General features: G+C 43.9%; 1 protein-coding gene across 22 annotated transcripts in view; it reads right to left on the reverse strand.

Moving 5' to 3' along the window:
• Positions 1-19,204, reverse strand: part of LOC118284711 (formin-binding protein 1) — a 59,132-nt gene extending 39,928 nt beyond the window's left edge. For 9 of the 22 annotated variants that reach the window (XM_035607654.2, XM_035607669.2, XM_035607665.2 and 6 more), the window contains exons 1-2: positions 1,885-2,037; positions 690-805 (exon numbers count right to left, since the gene is read on the reverse strand). In XM_035607654.2, coding sequence (XP_035463547.1) covers positions 690-805; positions 1,885-1,926 — 158 coding nt within the window. In that variant the 5' untranslated portion in view covers positions 1,927-2,037. Of the gene's footprint in view, positions 1-689; positions 806-1,884; positions 2,038-2,756; positions 3,154-14,633; positions 14,767-18,814 lie in introns of those variants that run through there. The other 13 variants (XM_035607672.2, XM_035607671.2, XM_035607674.2 and 10 more) reach the window with 5 other exon arrangements.
• Positions 19,205-24,271: the final 5,067 nt, after the last annotated feature.

A 24,271-nucleotide genomic window follows, 5' to 3' on the forward strand; every position in this document is an offset into this window, starting at 1 on the left:
GCCCCCACTCCCATCACTTCCCTTCAAAAATATGTGATCAAAACAGAGTGTGCGCGGAGAGAACTGGAGGGGGGGAGGGGGTGGAGCGCACACTTGTGGTTGGAGAAGAGAAAAAAAGGGAGAGAAATCTGGGTCAGACCTGGGGTTGATAATGCTGATACCTTCTAGCCTCCATGGAAACACAAGCTCCACCCCATCCCCCCACAACCTGACTTCCCCTTGTCTGAGGCAGAATCCAGCAACACAAACAGACAGCACGCACGCATGACAGAGGTCGACAGGGAGATTCTCTACAGACCAAAAAAAAAGGGAGGAGGTTGGACGGGGGAGCAGACGTCCTACTTCTGCTTGTTTACCTTCCTCTACACTTGCATGAATCAGTTCTGCTTCACTGCGGAGCAACAGCAGTGCTGCTATGATTTTCTTTTCTTTTTTTTATTAGTAACATATCTCTTTTAGCACTATGGACCATATGGGAACTCTCGTTTTCAGTTACCACCCCTCCAGAGGGAGGTCAGAGGTCACGGTCAGCTACATAATGAGCTGATGAGGATCCTGTCTCTGGTTTCAAGGACACTTCAGTAGTTCAGATCCTGCTTTCTTTACCCAAGCCATCTGGGTGGAAGACGGTCACAGCAACTACACTGCCCCGCAAACCCTAAACGTCAAAAGTCGGCTAGGGCGCTCACCTAATTTGTTTTGCATAGTTGGTTTCGATCTCCGATCTTTCCTTGACAAATTTGGTGTACTTCTCCACGAACTCGATCCCCCACTGTGTGTGCTTCTCCAAGTTGTCAAACTGATCCTGCGGAGAAGAAGAAGAAGAAGAAGAAGACAACGTTATGATTAAATCATTCAAGTACAAGGGAGAGGGCAGTTTATCATCATTTGCATTCAAGAGAGAGCACATGAACAGATTCAATTAACTTGATGAGCACATCGCATAGCACATTGTGTTGTCCATCGCAGGGAGTCTACGCAAATTTTGATCAAATACTATCAACTGCTAATTGAGCATCACAGAGGGAGATTTGTAATAATCTTAAAAATGAGCTTCAGCTTTGTGCCTCGTGTATGGTGGAAATATTGTTCATCTGGCTCCCGTCAACCAAACCAATCAGGCATATACACGCGCGCCACAGTGTTGGCTGCAGTTCAGTCATTCAACAACTTCAAAGGTGGCGAGCTGAGCCTCAGACCGACACTGTCCCTATGAAGATGTGAGCAATACAAGCGACTGCTGTGAGTTTTCTCTTGAAATCCTTCATATGTTTATAAAGTGAGGTCTGCCACGGAGGACCCCGTGTTTGGCGAGGGGTGGCGTCTAGGTGGAGCACCCACTTGCTCGCCGTAAATCTTCAATTTTTTCCTGAAAAGTTAGGCCCAGCAGGAAAGTTCCGAAATATGTCTGGAGACATATGCGTTCTCAAACACAGACACACAGTCACTAACCAACAGCCCACACTTCTGATAAACAAATACAGCTGCTCAGGCTTGAACTCATTGTTCATGATCGGCTCATGACTTGTGGGGGGAAAAAATGAACCACTGGTTGGCTGATGTGTTGAAATTCATCTGTTCAGAAAGAGACAGGATTTCACCTGGAATATCAATTACCACACACACACACACACACACACACACACACACACACACACACACACACACACACACACACACACACACACACACACACACACACACACACACACACACACACACACACACACACACACACACACACACACACACACACACACACACACACACACACACACACACACACACTGCTATGATTTTACAGACAATCGTATTGTTTCTTCTTAACAATTTTCCTACGACAGTGTTGATATAATTCTAAAGATGGAGCATAAACAGAATGACCTTGGTGTAGCTCCAACAGTCCCCCATCCTCTCTTCTACCATGTCTGGATTCTTCCCGGGCAAACAGATCCACCAGCAGAAGCGTGAGAAGTGTCGCACGGAAATTTTGTTCGACTGATTCTCTGAACAGACCCTGCGATGCAGTCTGTAGCTTCTTTAAGCATCTTTGCACTAAAAGCACTTTGGTATCAGAGACACAGGAAGCGGTTGGGTTGTGGTGATGAAAAGGTATACCGTAGCCTTTGCAGCAGTGCAGCACTTTCGGGGAGCTTTTAATTATAACTGACGGTGTTTTTGTGTTAAAATGCGCTATTGCACTGCAGACTTGTGAAGTGTAAGATCTCCTGTTGAAACTGCATTCACAAATTCAACTACTCCCAATTGAAGTACTCAAGAAAAAAACAATAGAGTGCTTGGAGTGGGGGGGGGTCCCAGCATTGTTAGTCAGTTTCAATGAGCAATCACTCATCAGCAAGCCACTCAACAGAAGAATGACGAGATAACACCAAACAATTAAGACATTTTTCTCAAACAGTGAAGCCACTCCTGAGCCTTGTCACGTCTCCACACTGTTTTTTTCTTCTGTTTCTCAGCCTACAGACACCTATTTCTTATGTTTCTTGTTTCTACAACAAGCATCTCTTCCCCTTCAATGCTCAAGAGCATGCTCACCGTCAGAGCCACGGGCCGATGAAAAGTAATCAAACAGCATTTACTTCATAATGACTAGGCTGGGCAGCCAGTCGAGGAAGAAAACGCACAACAATTGCCACACGTCACTGCAGCCACATCATGCACAAGCATGAAACCCTCCCCTCCCTAACAGACACACAAACACACACACACTCCTCCGCACACATAACTCAGATTACCCTTTTATGCAGGGGCACCATTTTCTCCAATGTGTCTCGGCGCAGAATGTGTATCCTTTTGAAACATCCAATGCCGGAAAAAAGTCCATCCAACTCGTCCTCCTCCCGAAGCAGCGCAACAAAGAAAGGCGGACGTTGGCTTCAAGAGGGCATCCACAAGACCAGTCCCCAGGTATTATATCCAAAGCGGCGCCAGTGCAGTTTGGTGAGAGCGCGCTTGGGTTCGGAGGAACAATGTCCGCTGACCCCCTCCACTCCCACGCGCTAACAAAGACACTGTACAGTTTGTAGCAAGTAAATCCCGAAATGTATGGAGGAAGGAAGGATCCCAGAGAGCAGGGGAGGAAGCGATGCAGCGCTGGTTCACTCACTCACTCACACACACACACACACACCACTCGGGATCTGAGGCCACGGCTGCCCACAGCTTTCGTGCTTAATGCTCCATCAGGCGTAAGGTGGAATAAGTGGGATGGGAAAGGAGGATAGTGAGAGAGGGAAAGAGAGAGAGAGCGGAAAAATAGAGAGAGGGGGCTTGAAAGGAGTAGAAATGACAGAAGAGGCGGGATTACATGGGAGGGGATTACATTTAGAGGGGGGGGGGGCGGGGGGGTCAATGCTGCCCGGGGCCTCAGACACTCTGCTGCCGCCTTCACTGTACCATATTTCAAATGTGATAAATATACAGAAAATCAAACGACAGCATAAAAAGGTTATGATGTGCAACACGATGAGTCACTGGGCTCATGAAGCTTTGCTCAGATCAGACGGGACAGAGGAGGCAGGTGCTCGGGTGAAATGGAAAATGAATTCGTCCCACATAGATTTTCCCCCGGCAACAAGAGAGAGAGAGCGCAGATATGAATTAATTATGAATCTGAGTGAGAGGAAATATCGCAGAAAACAAAACCTTATGGGAAACTGTGTCAGACGTGGGCCGTACACCGTCTGAGCAACTCCGGCTTGTGAACCATCTTTCTCTATTCGCTTGATGCGTTTCTCTGACAGAGACATTAGGACATAGGTCTGTGAGGAAACATGGCAAAGCACACGGTGGATGGAAAGAAAAATCTAACTTTTAGCCGACTGTCATTTTGATATTTGTTAAAGATGTTTTCTTAATGTGAAAATTGCTAAATGTCCTCGTCAATTGTCACTGAGAAAAATAATCGGCAGATTAATGGATACTGGAATAAATTGTAGCTGAACAACAAATTCTAGGTTGAAATGATGAAAGTGATGATGAGAGACGTTCAAATGTAAAGAAAACTACTAAAAGAAAACAAGAATTCCTTCAAATGCTATGATGCAGCTCTTCAACATTTCTAGCAGACAAAATCATTTCCCACACATTCCATGTCCCTACTTTCTTTCCTGTTGTTGCTCCAGTTAAAATCGGGATTCTCTTTTATTTTGGAAAAAATATTTCCAGTAGGGAAATATTAAATCTTCTTTCCAATTACTCTAGTTAGCATGTGTACTGCATGCAAATTGTACAGCATCAGACTTTAGAGTAGATACAGTCAAAGTCCAAACTGCACATTCATTTTTTGTTAACCTCCTCATTTATGTGTCTGTACTGAAGAGGAATAATTCTCGCTTCTGCTCCGACTCGTACTTCCACTGCGTCATCTGGGGGCCTCTGACACCTGACCTTGTTCCTGCAGGATGGAAGAAGTGGGGGACCCCTTCAGGGGACGACCCAGCCCCACTCTGCTTGTTATTTCAGGACACACTCCCACTCCCTGCGATGTACTGTTGTGGTAGGACATGAAGAAAAATAAATACAACTACTTCGCTCAACATTTTTTTGTTATCCAGGATATGGAAAAAGCAGGCTCAAGCTGAGAACAAAGGAGACACCTGATGGTTACTACATATATTTAGGCTGCATGTGTGCTGTGAAAAACACAAATACACGTTTGTTTAAGGATCAGCCTCCTGACCTCCAACCCTTCCCAACAGCTGATGTGGATTATGGTGCAGTTTAATGTATTGGCCTGCCAGTTAATCTGAACTACTGCACATTATTTAGCCACCATTCCAGATCTCGGACATACCATAGGGCCCATTGACCCGTATCCCCTACAACACAGGGGGTTTTCTCTTTTCTCTCTGCTTAACAATGACAGAGGAGACACAGTCCCATATTAATCCCATGTCCTGGTCATCTTCACACAGTATCTGATCAGTCAATACCCTGATTGGTGTGCAGCATAGAATCCAGTGCATTATTAACCAACAGCCTCCCTGAGTTCTCTCTCTCTGCACCATGTTGATGCACACAGAGGATCCCACTGCCACTGCTTCACAATAAAAGAGTTCAACTGGTGGAACAGATGGTGGATTTTGTGGTGAAGAAGCCACAGGCTAACAAGATGTGAAAATCATGAAAATCAATTTTAATATTTGACACATGGAAAAAGAAGCTGGTGAACCTCTAAAATCTTCAGGTAAACAAATATTTAGATCTGAGTTGGGAAGCTGAGCATCAGCCTGATTTAATAGTTAGGAAAATGGTACAACCTTACATTATGTATTTATCTAGGTTGTTCTAAATGTATCATATATAGCATTATATATCATAACACAAATACTATTATACTATTATATAGCATTATATATTTATTTTTTTGGGTATATGTTATATAGTATTCCGACTAGTAGGGTGTTTAGGGTTTAGAAATGAAATGCGTCTAACTTTCCTTTTATTTACATTTTATCCTAAATGATGGGGAATAATACAATACTTAAGTCCCCTTAACAGTCTGTGATAATTTTCACTGTCAGAAAAATGTTGTGAGGCTTTTGATACCAAATACAAAACATATCTAAGTTTCACAGTAAAAGCAGGTAAATCGTTTTCTAGCTTCTTCTTGTTCTTCTCCTTTCTGTCACAGGGGGCAGTAGAGAGCATCAACACTCCTTCAACATCAGCAGCAGTTACAGAGAGGACATGCATAGAGAGAGAGAGAGAGAGAGAGAGAGAGAGAGAGAGAGAGAGAAAGAGAGAGAGAAAGAGAGAGAGAGAGAGAGAGCACAAGATAAAATCCTCCTATCAAGATGACAAATGCAAGATAATGAACTTCCAAACACAGATCCAGAAATTGGATGTTTGATTCAGATAAGTCAGAAAACAAGAAGGACTGCGTTGGTTTCAAAACCTCTGAACAAAATGCTCCAGGGGACGTTTCTTGTTTTATCACAGCCTCACCACCTCTGCGGGGGTCGGTTTGCTGCTCTGATGATCAGAGCAAAAATCAATACCACTATTAAAAACCCAAGAGAAGAGGGGGGAAAAAGGAGTCGTTTCATTGGTCGGCTGCGGGGATTGAACAGATGACAGGAAAAGGAAGCCCCCTCTGAAACCCCCCCCCCCCCCCATCCCCCCCAAAAAATAGTAATTTAAGGTCAATCTCCCTATACGCCTTATCCCTCATTCCTGTGGGCTCCTGTATAAAAGATAGTGGATGAAACTTAACATGATTTGTGACCCCCAAAAAATGTTGCGATTAATTTAGGAGTCGATTACTAATCGATTAATCGATTAACTGTTGCAGCCCTATATTGATGTACAGAGGATTTCATTGATGCCTGGCTGAACAAGAGCACAGGCATGACACAGTTATCACCAGACACCAAACATATAATTTAAAGAAATTGCATTTGTATACATGCGCTGTTAACATGTATTTAAATTAATAAAAGTACGAATTTTAACTATTTGACATAGTAGTATGAAAGGACTTTAAAAAAAGAGTGTCACACTTTCCAAACTTTGCTTCGAGCTCTCGGTTTGCGTCAGTGGTGACAATATGAGATCTCACCGCTGACAGGAAACCTGTTGAGACAAAGAAAAGCGGACGTCACGCCAGAGCAGGGGTTAATCCACAGAGGCTGAGGGGACAGATGTTCTGCTGGAGGAAGGACAATGGGGCACAGGGGCCGCTAGATGCTTTTGTCTTTTTCTTTTTCAGCGTCTTGAGCAAGGAGCAAGGATAGTTGGCTCGGTTAAGGGGGGCGGTTGACAAACAGCTTAGTGGGAGAGCTCACTTCTTTCCAACTGAGCTGGAATTCTTTTCGGGGGACAGAAACCCCACACAGAACATGTACTTAATCGTTTGAGAAAGAAGAAAAAGTGGTGTGTCGTAAAACTATGGTAGGGGTGATTGCCTCATACCCAAGCATACTCCTATTAAAATTGAACTTTTCTCTTTAGTCTCTGGTTTCAATACTTTTGTCTAAAAGAATTAGCAATGTAAAAATGAATGAGTTATTTTGCAGTGAGAACGAGAAAGTGCGTTCATCCAAAAAATGTTCATTAGACTGTGAAGGTCCCGCCAAGTCAGATACTAATAACTAGCCGAATTGTTCTGGGGAGAAATTTCTCTTCCTTGACGGATAACGCAAAGAGGAGGAAAAGTTTAAAGTTCTGGGGTTGTTCTCCTTGTGATGTTCCAAAGCTCGATGCTCTGCGTTCAGTGAAGCAGAACCACAGAGATCTGCTGTCGTCCTTGAGTTGGTCATTGTGGCGCTTCACTGTATCCCGCAACGGTGGGTGTTGAGCAGCGAGAACAAATATCTGGGGGAGATGCCAAGCCCTCTCTGTGACACACAACGGGCTTTGTCAAAGGAAGGGAGGGCGGAACAAGGGAGCCATAGCCGGGTGTAACCCCCGTGTCAGAGACGAGTCGCAGGAAAAGAGACAGTGAGCACAAACACATGTGCACACACACAAACAAAGACTGATGATGATGATGATGATGATGATGTGCCGGACCTCTGAATAGCCGCCCACGGCTTTTCAAACCTCAGGTTATTAAAGGTTGAGCCCTTCGGACATGCACTGAAGTCCGGACATTTTCCGAGAAATGTCAGAGTAAGAAGCCCATGTGAGAATACGGCAGGAAAATCTGCGGAAAATTCACAGCGAGCGAGTGGGGGTGTTAACGACTGTTAACAATAACACCGCTTTCCACTGCAAGGGTCCTGCCTCCTGCATGTTTTACCCAGATGACACAGAATGGTCCAGAAATGTTCACGTTGGTGGGAACGCGTCTGACAAATGTGAAACGCAAACTTCGGAAAATGTCCGTACCTAAATTTCTGGAAAGATCATGTCTGAAAACAGCTAAAGACTCAACCGTCCACTTGCCCACCCACCCCAAATGAGGATTATACAAACAAATTATTTCTTGATAGCTCATTTACAAACAACAACAAATAAATGTATCCTGATGCAAGAGAGTTTTGAGTAAAAAGGAAAGATTTAATCAGCCAATATTGGCTTATCAAAGATATATTGGTAGCGATATGCGAAAGATCTAAGAAACATCATCACAGATTTTTCCAGGAGAGCATGCTCGATCTCCATTGTTAAGTCACGCAAGTTGAAAACTAGTTTGTGAAATACATAAACCTGGAAAGGACATCGGCCAATATATCAAAATATCAATATCCGATTTTTTGATGTCAGTAAGGTTCTATTTTTATGATGATTGCAGTATTTTTTTCCATTAGCTAATTAAGGGCTGCAATTTTGCTAAATATTGTGTGTTAAGTGATACGCAAAAATATTCCTCTGCAAGAACAAAACACACACACACATACGTGCTCATGGAGGCAAATACCATGTCCACATGTACAGGCTCACAAACTTTGTGCAGGATGTGAACAGCTGTCCGGGGCAGTGGGTGACCTTATGTGTAAGAGCTCTTGTTTGCATGCCATGCAGATATTTATAGAAACAACGCCTCTGCCTGTCTGAAATTTAAGAATGCGTGTTGTCGTATGCATACGCGCATCACGCTCATGTGTCCTCAAAATGTTTCTTCTCGGTGCCTGCCTGTACACGGCCCCAGTTGCTATTTAATCCCTCCACCCCTGCCGGTGTCACTTAAAGAGTCGCGAGTCGTCAGGTCACTCCACCGAACCTTCCAATGGTAGGTGAGCAACATGAAATATGCTGCCTCTCAGTTGTGAGTCACAATGACTGGAAGAGTGATCAACTCATTCATTCACATCAAAAATAAACTTTTACTGCTGCTTCTCTTTCAGGCTCTGCCCCTTGTGAACTGAATTAGCTGGCGAGTAATGAGCTCTTAATTATACAAAGTGGAACCTCTCTTCTTCCTCATCTTCTTCTCCTCACTGCAGCCCACACACCACAGACTGGCACACAGCCACTGTTGCTCATGGTTAATTGTGATACTGTATATTTGAATAACAACATTATCAAGAATCATTTTACTTCTCTGCTCACTTACATCACTGGTCATCTTCATCTGCAGTAGCACCTGCAGATACTGTTCATAAGGGCTCAGCGGGTTCTCTTCCTTCTGCTCTTCCTGGTCTGATTTCACAGAACGAACGCTGTCCATGAAAACAAAAAACTCACTTCTTCGGCGCAACATGGTCGTGTTTTTAAAAGCAAGAAAAAAAAGGAGCCCAGAAGGAAGTTAATCCATCTCAGAGTGGGAAGAAACAAGTCTTGGTCAAGCGGAACAGCGTGAACAGTTAACAGATCCTGTATACAGTAATGCAGAAGCTGCATCCAAACACATCCTATATCCTGGTTACACCTAATCCAAGAACATATTGATCACTCGAAGCACACAGAGTCCAGGCAGAATACAAGGTGTGCTGAGAGGGAACAACAGAAATACTTCAACCAGCACAAAACCTGATTAAATGACGCCATTATTAATCTGATTACTACACCTCCCTTGTAACTGGCCTTTACCGACCAATGGGCTGCTCTGTGGACTAATCCTACTCAGCCAAGCAAACACACATTAGCCATTGTTCCTGTTAAGCTGCCTGATTTTGTTCTTTTTGGAGGATAAAGCTCTCTACTTGTTATATAACATTTGCCCTGAAATTGAGGAAAACTTTGCCCAATATGACACTTTTTTTGTACTAAACTTCTAAAATACACAGAGCCGTTGGCCTGCAATCCAGATTTGCCTGTGATAGGCCATTTCTGAGCTAATGAGATTGATAATATTATCGGGATGGGGCAGTTAAGGCAAGTGGGATCCTAGTGGAGAAGGGTAGCCATATCAGTAGTGACACCGGCTGACATGGCCGGTGTGAGTTAACTGCAGTGAACTAACCCCAACCCTTCAAGCTGATGAAGTTAGATTGCAAGCCCATGTTCTTCAGCTAATATCAAAAACTTTTTGCCGATATATTGGTATCAATGTTACTGATGAGTGACAAGAAATTGCCAAACAAGGTACAAGGTAATTTAGTAACACTGACGGCAGCTGTTACATGAATTGTCCACCATTGGACAACGTTGATTTTTACATTGTAATATGTCATGATCAGTCAGTATCTCACAAATCAATATTTTTTTTTTATTTCTACACCAAGATTGTCAGTTATGTAAATTTTCTTTAAAAAGTATATCTACATTGTTCTGATATTTTCCCCCAAATATTAACATCGGCCTCAAATATCCAGTATCAGTCAGGCTATAACATCAACGTCCAGTCAGGAAACGCTAACACATGGCGGGATGAGAGTTAACACTGACTTAAGCGTTCCTGTAAATGACACCCCTTCTCTGCTGCTCTACTTATAGTATAGATGCTATACATGGTGCCGGTGAAACTTTTGGCCAGGCACTCATGCTATGTGCTGCCATGCAGACAAACATAGTAAGTACATGTTCCTGTGCAGTTGGTCAAACTGCTGCCTTTATAATTACTAGACTTCCTTGCCAATAGGTGTCAGTGTATAAATGTAATCAGAGCTGTTGTGGATCTTGTGGAATTTGAAGAAGAAGAAAAAAAAACAACAACATTTCAAACAGCAGCAGCTTGTAATTAGGTGCGTTGGCACACATGATGGTGCTAAATGAGAGACTAGATTAAACGTATGTGTTTTACACTTGCTGTATGTCTTCCTTACAGTTTCAGTCCATAAATAGATCTGCTGGATACTTTTCTGTGACACATACGACATCTCTTCCTGCAGTGGCTCTTTTCTCACTACGGCTACGGCTTAATAACTGAGCTTCAAATGACAAGAGTCAAATGAAGATCACGTCATACAGCACATACTGCGGTAGAACTCATTCGGCCATGTGCCAACCATGTATTACATTTCTCTTTGAATCTCCAACCACTTGTTTTACACTCCAGGAAAGCAAGAGTGTGGCACTCTATTTGTCTTGCTGTTGTTGTATCTACCTAATTTAGCTTTTTGAGTTCAGACACCGATGTCATGAGTCAAGATCAAAGTCATGGCTAGTATAGTTCACACTGCCAAATGTATACTGTAGCTGCTGTGGTTGACGGCACAAGTGATAGACAGTGTACTGGGCAAATCTATAGTAAAGCCAACACAACTGAAATGATTTTGTAGAATAAGGCTCTATAGACAAAGATATTATGTCAGATCTCCTCCTCTTTCACCACATAGAGTTTGCTATTTGAGTTCCTCGGCTGCTTTTGTTCTGCTGGATGAAAAGCTAACATTTGAACCTGCTAACACCCCACAAGGACTTGGAGACCATAGCTCTGTTCTCCATTGCAAACAACAAAAAAGGTTTATGCCGATGCTAGAATAATTACAATCCTTTTTTTGGGCGGGAGGGTTGGCCTCGGAGGACTTGGGATTCATAAGCACATCCACTGTATCGCCCACATTTCGGTGTGGTCCTTTTTATGCTGCCAGCCCTGACAATTTTTTTTTTTCAGGCTGCTTCTCTGAAATGTGTTGCAGCACTTTTCACTTCACCCTGACATGCCTCATCTACAGGATATGAGTAAAGATCAAGAGGGATGTAACTATTCTCCAAAACCACGGTTCTGTTCAGACCTCGATTTCAGCGCCACAGTTCCGTTCATAACTCATTTTATTTAATAAGCAAAACCATTAAAATGTTCCCACACCCGGGGGTCTGTAGTCTCATTGTTAATATCCATCAATCACGGTTCGTATCCCTTCATCACAATGTAAGAGTGTGGACGTTTATATCACAGTTTTGGTCTCAGTTTCAAAACCGCTGCCTTTTGCTGTGTTTGTTACTATATGTCGCCAGGCTTCACTAAGGGAAGTGATTGATATCATTTCAAAAGCCATTTACTGCTACAACCATTTTTGAATACAATCAACCACCTCCACTCTCTCTGCCTGGCATCATACCCACTAATACACGTCCACGTCCCTATTAAAATAACTCCTAAAGTAAGCTTGATATTCAAGCTAGAGCAAATAAAAACTTTGACACATTATAGTCTGCAACCTGCAACACAATGATGTTGCCAGGAGGCCTCCAAAAGTTCACACAGCCTCTTAATGATTACAAAAATGCGAAGCTTGTTCCTCCACTACAAGAGGAAAAATCTAACCTGACGTGACCAGATGGTTTGTTACATGGAACCATCTGGGAAGGCATCGGTAGAATTTTTTTGGAAAAGGGCAGGCAAAAATCACTTGGCAGGTGATTGGATGAACCATCTGTCTATCGCTGTTTATCACAGCCGCCAAAGCTAGTCACGAGAAGAGCGAAAACATCTTTTCCATCGAGAAACGCCTTCAGTGCCGTACTTGTACTTGTACTGCTCGACGAAAAATACATATGTAACCGATCCTAATAGCTGTTTCTACACTACACCTCTCGCCGTCGTTGCACCTTTAACATGCCAGTAGTTCCTCCAGAGAGAGATTAGGACTTGAGTTCCTCCCTCCGTGAACATCTGTCTCAGAGAGCCGGGGGGGGGGGGAGTGAAGCAAGTGAGTCTGCATGATGTAAACAGAGAGCATGAGGGGGTTGCAGTAAACGCTGGACCACTCTTTAGCAGTTAATATTTCCAAGCAGTGGAAAATATGATATAATAATATGTGTTGGCTGCTTGAGCCAGTTTTCGATTGTGGCTTTGACTCATTTCACATCAAGACGCCGTAAAGTAACAACTACAAGCCTTAACATAGCTACGACGCGTCTATTGACCACATCTGCTGTATTTTTAGGAAGCAAAGCATCAGACCGTTTGCTGTGACACAAACCTGCCGTTTCTTGGCCTCAGAGACGTCCACTGACTTAATGACACCAAAAGATGACAGATGGAGAAATAATTTGAGATATAATCTCTAGCACTTTGGCACACACACACACACACACACACACACACACACACACAAAAATTTGCAGTGCATGTGTTTGCCTGCTACTTTTTTTACCAAAACCTGTGCAGTCTTGTTATTTCTTTTATTATTTCCATAAGCACACTGGGGTGTTTCTTGCTCATTTGTTACTTTATACATGAAGAGATGAGATTGTTTGAAAGGCATCAAGTATTATAGTTCTTTTTTTTTGCAAAATAAACTGAAATTAGAGTCTGAATCGGCTTTATTGGCCAAGTATGTGAACACATACAGGGAATTTCACTGACTCACATTTGACTGACATTGATCTTGGTCAAGTGAGACTTCTTTGCCTTTTTTTTCTGTAGCTGAATACTTCGCTCATGCTACGCACATGCTATCACTGCATTTACTACGTGTTTATATCCTACATGGTCTTCCTACAATGAGCAGGCGTAGTTTCAAAGGAGAGGATGCTGCATCCTCCACTTTTCCATGTAACAGCCGACAAAGCAGTAACATGTCGATATGGATACTAGCGTTACTCTATGACTCTGTTAAAGGACACAAACAACGACAGACCGATGTCACTTACAGGATGTAGTGCAATAGAGCAGTAATCAGAAGAAGGTGACAGTAGGTGACGTGTGTAAGAGCTCATGTGACTGAGGCCCTTCAGAGGTATAATGTCCGCCGTCTCAGCGGTGATTAGAGGCTGACTTTACAAATAGCAGAAGAGGCCATGACACAAAAATTAGAGGCTGCAGCAGTCTGTGGTGGGAAGGGTTGAGTCACCTTTTCATGGACGGGATGACAAAATAGCTGACCTGCCCTATTCTGTTTCGAGGAAGTGGAGTGACTACACTGGGACAAAATACCTCAAACAAAAAAGCAGCAATAAATGCCTCGCATTAGTCAATGTGAGCCTTCTCTGCTTGAGTACCCCCATCACATACCCCCTCTCTTTCTCCTTTCTCTCTGCCCAGTACTCCCCGGGGTGCAGCCTGGGTCGTTCGGATCAAATGTGGATCCATTCATCTGCATTTTACCGTCGAAGGGCCTCAAAGAAAGAGCTGAGGAGAAAATGGGCTTGGGGCGGTTTCACCGAGTCAGCAGGTGGGTGGTGGTGAGTCTGAGATTCAATGTGGGAGGGGGGGTTGTGGTGCAATGGTGTCTGTAGTAGTCTGCCAAATGTTTCAGTCCCCCCCAGTCCAACACACTGACAGAAGGAAACAAACTAGCTCAGGTTTCAGCCTTGGAAGTGGCCTGAATGTCAAGTGAGCAGCAGGGGGAAGAGGCAGGACCCCGGGGGAGTCTGAGTCAAGATGAGATACGTAAGCAAGGAAATCTCCGTCTAACACCGGGATGTTTCAAGCTCAAAATGACGCTACACTGGGAGATGGGCCTGGACATCTCACTGCATGGCTGAAATCCACACAGACCAGACTATGAGGTTTTTGACTGAACTTTTCTGTGTCTGTTCCCCCTCGGGCAAGGTCGGAAATGCACGCTTGACGACACAAGAGAAAACAAGTGGCATTTAAAAAGGCGTCTCCAGACAATACCACTGTCCCTTTCTCAATTACATCGGGATCGATGGGCAACAGATTGACATGTGCCTACAATCATGAAGACGAAACAAACTAAACAATTGACTCCCCTGTGACGAGACAGATATTCACAGCACCACCAAATAACAAACGGCCTATCTGTCAACGTAGGTTCAGCGACGGACCACCCATGAGCCGATTCTGACGGCCCCTGCGTAGCTCAACTCACTTTCAGCAGCTGTTCTTTGAGAAGAGTGTCAGCCTTGTCCATGTTGCTTCGTCAATAATTTGTGTCGCAGGAAAAAGACAAGTTTGACATCCTGCAGCCTACGAAGAGTTGGAGTGTGCAAATGTGCAAACACATCCTAACCCCTAACACCCAGTTCCCACATTTTACACAAGAGAAGTGAGACTTTCAAGGTGTCATAGATGACGTTGTTTTACTTTCATTGTTAGCTAGTGTGTGCGTGTGTGTGTGTGTTTGGGGTCCAACCACCTATCTGATTTTCCTTCCACCACACCAGTTTGGCCTGATGAGCGGCACCTCTGCATCTCACACTAGCAGCTCTGGCGCTGAAACCGATGCCCCAAAAGGAAACACTTCTGAGATGTTACGGTCTCCCCTCTCCTCAGACTTTCTTCACACACATTTGAACTTGATTTAGTAGAATGGTTATTCTAAGTGTAATGCCTCTATTACACAACTATCTTTCATGATTTCATTCATTTCGAAGGAACAGTCACATTCGACCTCCTTCTTCCTGGTTGCATTTCCTAAGAATCTGATCAAACTCTGCTGTCTCCCCGGACCACTTCAGGGCTCTGCACACACAACTTCACGTGCAATGATGTTTTGGAACAATTTTGTGCTAATGCTACAGGGACAGGACAGTGATGGTCATAATTTTCATGGCGGCACACATCCCCGGAGTCTCTCTTTAAGAACACAGTGAGGTCTGTGATCAGTGCAATGATGTAACACCAAAGGCATTTCGGCATTTTGGAGTCTATCAGCTGAATGTGGTGATTTACTCGTGGTGACTCACAAGGGCTAAACAATAGAGGTCCAGCGCACTCATTTCTGTTTATTTATTCACCCTGTTAGTTTGTCTGAATGTGAACACACGCTTTTCCAGCTGTTTCCTTTCCCCATATTCATCCACGTTGGTCAATATAATGGGATTGAGTTATGTGTTAATACAATTGTCATTCCAGGCTTTTCACTTACCAAAAGGGGAAGAATATGACATGAGCTCACAACTTACAGCAGTCGTGTTTGTGAGCGGTTGAGAAACGCTGCTCAAATGTGACATCACTAACTGAAATAACGTGACATACTTTCCTGTGGGCAGAGAGGAACAACACGACGAGCACGATCAAATGTGTGGCGCCTCACCCTCCGTCTGTCATGTTGCACCGTCTACTTTTTTGTGTTTAGTGACTATAAACACTGTAAAAATGAATTTGAAGTCCAAAATACCGGCGCTTGCCCTTAAAACACGCATAAGAGGAATTCATCAGCAACCATTAGGATCGGTTTTATGCTAAAAAAAAAGACGTGTTTTTTACTCCTCAAATGTGGAGATTTGCTTCATATCGTTTCATATCAATGTGAAACACATCTCTTTAGGTTTTGCACATTGCTACGAACTTTCTTTTGACATTTCACAGACCCAAATTGATTCATCGTGAAAATAAACTGCTGTGCATTCTCCAGTAGCAGCAGCAGCCACCTGTAGAGTCACAGCTCAGCAGCTCTGTCTGCTGCCCTTTAGACGGGACTGAGATTAAAGCAACAAGTGTCTGGATTCCATTCAACCCGCAAAAGGGAAAGAAAGAAAAAAAAACAGCATCTGGTTGTAATACATTATTCTCTGCAAAAAAGCTCAGGCTCTGTTGAAAAAAAGAAAAACTTGCAAACCCTTTCCAGACTTCAGGTACACCCGCAAAGTGCCTTCAGGCTGTGTGCTCGCTTCGCATGACTACCTGGGCAGGGGTGTTTCTCTGTAGAGCAGTGCAGCGGTAAAGCCGAACTCCGCCGACAACACTGGGAAAATGCAAAGAATGTGGAGCACTGGTGGTTTTGTCCGTGAACTTTGGACCAGGTAAATTACCGGAGAGTTCGGGGAAGTACCTCCCCCTCCTCTTGTTCTCAGAAAAGGAAAACACATCCCTGACTCGAACTTTCTCCAGACCCCTTTTGCTGAAAGAAAATATTGACTGTAGGGCCACAGTTTTATCAGAGAAAAGTGTTGTGATCGGTGGTTGTGCAGAGACGGTGGAGTCCGGATCAAAACCAAGTTCAATACATGTTGTTGCCTGATGTATATGCGGCTTAACACAAGTTTAAGTAAATGCAATGTGTCCATTCCTGCAGGCTCGAACGCCAACTCCATGTGGTAACTCACACACGTGTGCACCTGTATATGTGCACTAAACATACAGTCCCACTATTGGAACTATTCAGTCCCAATCTGCCGTGTCCTGCGACAACAAGCCTGCGCATCTGCCTTCTGTTCACCTCTGTTTGTCAGCACACACACACACAGACACACACACACACACACACACACACACACAGGGGCAGCAGGACGCCGGCCTCCCCGGCGGATCATTTCCACAACAAAACAACAACACGAGCCGCCCGAAACAAAACCCTGACAGCAGGAATTCCACTCAACACAACCGCTGATTATCGAGTCGTAAAAATAGTTTGACACACTCCTGTAATCTTCACTGTTGCCGTGCTGCAGTTTACAGCAAGCTGCCTTTTAAATGTGTGTGTGTGTGGGGGGGGGGGGGGGGGGGGGGGGGGGAGATAAGCACTGATGCAGTCGCGGGTTTGATGGGGGCTAATACATTGCAGTGTTTCCCCTAGGTTTACTGGTTTGGGGGGGGGTTAGGGTTAGGGCTCCTTAGGGTTAGGGTTCACAAATCACATTAAGTTTCATCCACAATCTTTCGTACAGGAATGTGGAATAAGGTGAATTAATTAAAGTGACCTGAAATGACTACTGCTTGACATGTGTAAAGTCCAACATATACGGGGCGCCCCTCCCAATTCAATGGTAGGGGAAACACTGCATTGTTCTAATAAGCTCAGCTTCACTTTAGAGGCAGTGGAAGTGGGATTTTTTGTTATTTAAAGAAGGAGAAATAGGTGACATCAATGCACAGGAATTTGTTGCAGTAAGGTCACAGAGCTCCATGCTTAAACTTCTAGTGTTGCTCACAAAGAGTGGTAGGTTGTGGTTGCCTGATGACTTCTATTCAAACAAGACTAAAGAAAATAGGTATATGAGGTAATCCTGTCATGTGACATGACTGGAGGCTTACTGTGTAGATGCAAAACGCTTATTAGCCCCTGATTTAGTGAAATTTTAAAAGAAAATGTTTGGCATAAGACGACACACGATGTCTCCCAAGGTCTGAGACTAACATCTGGAGAGACACGACGAGGCCATTCGCGTTGTCGTCGATGACTGGTGAGTTACAGCACGTGTGTGTGTGTGTGTGTGTGTGTGTGTGGTGCAGATCGACGGGAGGACTCAGCCTCCTCGTCCACTTCCTCCCCCAGGCCGAGATGAGACCCACGATCAGATCGGACGGTTGCAGCGGACGCACGGAGCGTCACTGCGACACGAGCACGGAGCCGCCGCAGCGCAGCGACGTTACGTGCTCGGGTGTGTGTGTGTGTGTATGTGAGAGTGTGTGTGTGAGTGTGTGTGTGTGAGTGTGAGTGTGTGTGTGTGTGTGTGTGTGAGTGTGTGTGAGCGTGTGTGTGTGTGTGAGCGTGTGTGTGTGTGTGTGTGTGAGTGAGAGTGTGTGTGTGTGTGGGGGGGGGGCGGGTCTGGGTGTGTGTGTGGGTGTGTTGGTGTGTGTGTGAGTGTGAGTGTGTGTGTGGGTCTGGGTGTGTGTGTGTGGGGGGGGGTCTGTGTGTGTGTGTGTGTGCGTGTGTGTGTGTGTGTGCGTGCGTGTGTGTGTGTGTGTGCAGGTTTGTGGGTGTGTGTGTGCGGGTTTGTGTGTGTGTGTGTGTGTGTGTGTGCAAAGCGTGGTTTAGAAATGCTCCAGTAAAAATGGATGTGCAAACTGCGGACATTCGCCGACACCCCCTCTTGCTAACAACACCGTGTTACAACGGTGACATTAAAGGGAGGTCATAAATATGTGTGGTGTGGTGTGTGTGTGTGTATATTTATATATTAATTTTTTTTGAATCAGACATTTGAAATACACGAGCACTGGTCGTAACCGCCTCTCATTAGCCCCCTGCAGGCTAACATCACGGGGGGGCAGACCATCCTCCGAGCGGCGCAAACACACAACGTCGTTTTAGCGGCAAATGACGGAAAGGGAAGAAATGGAGCGCGTCTCATCTGATCGCTTACGAGCGCAGCGTGCGAGACTCACCCAGAGCTCCGACCCCCAGCTCATGGTTTCAGTGCGGCGTCCTCGGAATAATCCACAACTCGTGTCGAGGTGTTGTTTTTTTCTTCCGCTGGGCGCGCAGCGGCGGACGCGCGTTTCCTTTCTTCTCCGTTCGCTGTCGGTGCCGTCGTGCGTGTCGGGAACAGGCTCGCTTCTTCGGCTCGTGTAGCTACCCCTTCCCCTCAGAGTCGCATCCTGCCCGGTTGGTACAAGATGGCCAGGAGCTGCGCGCACGATCCTCACACAGGAGAGTCTCTCTCTCTCTCTCTCTCTCTCTCTCTCTCTCCGCTGCTGTGAGTGAGCGCCGCGCGCGGGCACCCGCCTGGACCCCGGTGACAGCTGCCGATGCGCGCGCACAGGCGAGAGGGGGGGCAGAGAAGGGGTAGATGGTGGTGGTGGTGTTGGAAGGGGTGAGGGGGGGGGGGGGGGGGGGGGGGGGGGGGGGGGGGGGGGGGGGGGTCCCGTGCAGGGTTGTCCGGTCAATCCTTTACCAAGATCCCAGCTCACTCACTCACTCGCTCACTGCCGGTGAGGCGGTGGGTGGTTCACAAGGGGGTCACCACCCTGCCCCACAGGGCTCCACACCAACTTCACAAGTGAGCAGTCCCACTTGCTCTTCTTCTTTCTTTCCTCTAAAAGCAGGGGGTGTTTCACCACGGCTGTGTGTGCAGTGAAGGAGGGAGAGCTCGTCTTTCACTCTGTTTTTATGACCTGATTTATTTACGTTTTTTTCAGTTATTTGTTTTTGTTTTGTGTTGTTGTTGTTGTGTGTTGTTGTTTTTTTCATTTCATTTGTGGAGGACCGTGATGTTCTCCGGTAAATCTTAATAAACATTGTTTTTTTAAAAATCAAAAATCTCTCTCTTAATAAAGTTGATTTCAAAAATCTCTCTCTCTCTCTCTCTCTCTCTCTCTCTCTCACCCTAATAGAGTGGAGTTTGAAACTTGTACCCACACAACAGCCACCAGCTTCCACTTTGCACACAGGATGTTGCGTTGCAAGGTGCAGAGAGTGAGCTGTGACCACATGTCGGCAGTAACATGGAAAATTTGAGACATCCCCAGATTTAATAAAAAATGAACCTATTCCATGCGTTTACTTCTTTTCTTTAGATATAGATCGATAGATCGATAGATAGATAGGAGTTCCTGTATCCTCTAACAGCACTCAGTTGTTGTTACCTCCACCAAGGAGGTTATGTTTTCACCTGTGTCTGTATGTTGGTTAGTTTGATAGCAGGTCTACACAGAAAAACACTGGAGGGGTGAGGTCTAGGCCTGGGAAGAACCCATTTTCCTTTCCTTTCCCTTTTTTTCCTTTATATTGCAACTGTAAGAACAAGACAGTCATGTGTAGTTGTTCGGCCTGGGCAGAGGTACTGTATACACTACTGAATGTCAATCTGGTTATGAAAACATATGTCTTCTATATCTACAGTGTCCTCTGGCTTTGCAAATGTTCAGTTCTCATATGTTGTGATGGCAAATACAAGGAAGGCATTTTGGAATCTCACAGTAGAACAAGCACACGTGTACATAATAAAAATCGATGGTACAGTGCATCCTGTCGTGGCTCGCACAACTCTGAGCCATCTTTAATGTTACCAGTGACACCGGCTAATGTCTGATGTGAAGAAGGCCCGATAATCAGATACCCCAATGTTCCGTATTTATATTTCTCAACATGTCATCCAGACGTGATACGTTCACCATAGCTGCAGTCATCATGGCCTCCATTTTTATTATGATGAATTATGGCCACCGCTATGACCAGTATTATTAGTACAACAACACTACCATCTAGTGGTTAGACCTGTACAAAACAGAGACATCACTGAGGGGGGCGCTGAGTGTGGGGGGAAGGTTCATATTAATAATAATAATAATAATTGGGATCAGGATGCCCAGATATAACTAACCAATCAATCATTAGTATTGGTGGTACATGCGTAATGTGCTTCTCTGTCCTGTCTCGGAGAAGATGTATTTTTACTTGTCCAAGACAAGTGTAATAAATACCATGGAACTGAGTGTGGCTTGTTGGAACAGTGCCACATTTAACTCCACTACTTACACCAGTGCTGAAGTGCGGATGTCTGCTTTTGGTAGCTGCTTGCAAAAACACACTAACATCCATCAGAATCCAATTCAACTGTCTGCGTTGTGGCATAGTTGCACCATTTGTGGCTAAAAAAAATACCAATGCGTGCCAGCATTGGTTTTAGGCCTAGCGTTCATAAAGGACATAAACCACAGACATAAACCGCCCCAATTTTGGTAAAATATTTTAGAAATGTAGTTCAAAGTAAGCGGTTCTTTTGAAATTATTCAGTGGGACCAAATTATTAAAGATATGCAATGACTTCATGGTTTTTGCTTCCAAAATTGCAAAGTTGTAATCTACTGTACTCAAAATCTGCCCCGTTCGAGCACATTTAGCTAATTTTCAAGAAATCATGTTCACGTAAGATTGCTACTGACCAAGTCCTAAATCAAATACTCTTTTCCACTTGTAATCCACTTGTTTCCATGAAGTAACTCTACAAAATGAATTATCTTCAAGACTTAACTTGACAAAACTGTAGGTAATTTCTAAGTATGTAAAAAGTTTTCGGGTCATGTAAGTTTTTCATGGCAGACATTTTGACATGTCTGCCAAGAAAATTTACGTATTCAACTGTTCAGCTTTGCTAGATAAAAGCATTATAGTTAATATACATGTGCAGCGCATGTAAAACCAAAGAAGTCCGAAATTTAAGTGGAAATAATGTTCATTAACAGCACAATCCAAATATATCGACATATGTTGCAGCTGTATTTGCATATGTAGCTGGAGATTTTCTTAAAACTGTTGATGATTGAAACTATTTTACTATAGTGTCCACAACTATTAATGAATTAAAAGAACAACAACAAAAGAATCTCTGACAGATAACAAACCACTTTTATTTGGCTGCCGTTGGGAGTTGTAGCTTTTTCTTTTTCGGGACTAGACCAACCTTTCTTGGTTTGGATTCATTCATTTGGATGATGGTGCCATCAGACAAAGGCTGTCGGAGCATTTGAAATGTGTTTGTCTCACCAACAGGTGGTGCACAAGGACTTTCACTGACAATGTCAAACACAAGGTCTGCAAACACAAAACCCCAAAAGTATTTTTGAGATGCTACCACAAACAAATTAACTAGTCATCAGTAAACAACTCTCTTTGGCGCAAGATTTTTGCTGATATCATACATTTTTGGATCCACCTGTGTGTCCGTGTGATGTTCAGGTTGAACAGTTAATGGCTCCCACATACACATGTCCAATCACAACAAGCCATGTTCATGACTAACCTGTTTCTCTTCGTCACTTCTCTCAGGGTTTCTCCAGAGTTTTCCTGTAGGGGCACTGAAGGCTGCTGAGTACTCTACACCTCTGTGACCCCATGACCCCCACCTCTCAATCTATCACGCAAGAGCTGGATCCTCTCCACTAGCACAGGCTCTATTCCACATTTAGACTGCCAGTTTCTAGCAAGCATGTGCACCCTCAGGTTTCACCTGGCTCGCTTTATGGGGATTCAGAAGTTTAAGTTAAAACAGGGTTGCCTTAACTCTGACAGCAAATTCGTACAAGAGTTTTCGAGAATACACTTGATCCACAGAGTTCTGCAGCCTGAAACAAGCCTTTAGCTCTGCATCCCGCTCCAGATTACCCTGTTGAACACCTGTAAACTGTCAGGAAGAGATGAATCTATGCTAATACACCGTGTTATCAGGAAACGTAATGGTTTAATGATGGTCCACCTGATGTGGTTCGGGATTTCAGTAAACTGCACATTTACACTTCAATAATGGGCAGCCAAAGCTATCCGATAGTGACTTGTGCGAGGTGAGGGCTACATAAATCTTTCACCAGAAATGCTGATGTAGTAAATATCAATGACAACACAAATGTAGCGTTAATGTAGTTTCATCTGATATATCTCCTTAATTTCCCCAGGACACTTTCACTGAATGGCCTGTTCCCTCCAGCAAGCTTCCAGCTTCCGCGGGCAGTGGTTTTATGCGAAACAAGCAGAAGTGAAAGAGTGTGACAGCAGATTCCATTTGTGGTGAGAAAAAAAGGAAACGGCAACTTGGATCATATTTTCTAATAATCTGTCAGATGTATTCGTCTAAATTCATGTGGACATGTTCATTTTTGTTAATACATCCCCCGGGTGTATTTTCTATGATCCTCCAAAATGCATACAAGCGCATTAGATGCACTGATGCATTGTCTCTTAGCAATCATCCCATAGCAAAGATACAAATATACCACAACCCCACGTGCCATATAAACCGAAAGCACACGCCCACGTTCAAAACAAACACACTCATATGCAATAGAGGCTCCCCCATGCTGGTTGATGTAACTCTGTTCTGGTTGTTATAACTGTATCCGTCCATCAAGTTTCGTCCATCTGTGGATTTTTTTTATGCATGTCTGAGGAAGAGACTTGTGTTGGAAATGTCACTACGGCAAATAAAATCCTTCAACGGGAGCTTTTGGGTGTGCAGATCTTCTCTCTTTTCAAACCCTCTGTGATAATTTGTTGATGCAGGACGCATCAAAATGTTTTTACGGGAGGTTCTTTTCCCACTTTTATTACATTATAACCAACCCAATTAATTGTTTTTAAGGTAAAAAAGTGCGATTGTGTTGTAATGTATTGTAAATACAGTGGTGCGACTTGCAGAACCTAGAGTATCAGTTTCTCTATTTGTTTTGTGATAAATCTTTTTAGAGGAAATCAGTGTTTTAATTTAGCTTTAACTTTTTTCAAAACTTAAAAAAAAAGGTTCCTGCATGAATTAGATATTCTGGATCTAGATTTCAATTCTGAATGGTTAGTGAAGTTTACCTTAATGTTTGTATTGCACAATTTCTTTTTATGTTATTTACCCTAGATTCTGTTTTCTATTCTTACATTATTTCTTATTACATTTTCCCCCTTGTGCTGCTTCACTTCAGTGCCGCTGTGTCAGATTTGAATTTCCCTATGGGATCTTATCTTATCTTACCTTATCTTATCGTATTTGATCTTACTGCATGTCTGAAATATGAAGCCAGGGAAGATGAAATAAACTTTGTTATCTTTGATTACATTTCAAACAATCTTACTCAAAATGTAAGAGTATGTTAAATATATGTCTTCATGTTGCCACCACATACAGTTTACACTGCCATCAGGGTCGAATAAACCCCCATGCAGTCAGATATGTCAAAGCTCCTTTTAACTTGGCAGAGACACAATACATGAACATATTGTCAGTTCCATGCAATCAACCATTTGATCATACCTCACCTGGGCCAGTGGTATCACCAACATATGGTGTTTACTACATTGTACTCTGCACCCTGATGTGCCAACGTGCAGGATAAAGGACCAGTGGATCCTAATCTTTCCAA

Source organism: Scophthalmus maximus, chromosome 20 (genome assembly GCF_022379125.1).
Source record: "Scophthalmus maximus strain ysfricsl-2021 chromosome 20, ASM2237912v1, whole genome shotgun sequence".
Taxonomy (NCBI): Eukaryota; Metazoa; Chordata; class Actinopteri; order Pleuronectiformes; family Scophthalmidae; genus Scophthalmus; species Scophthalmus maximus.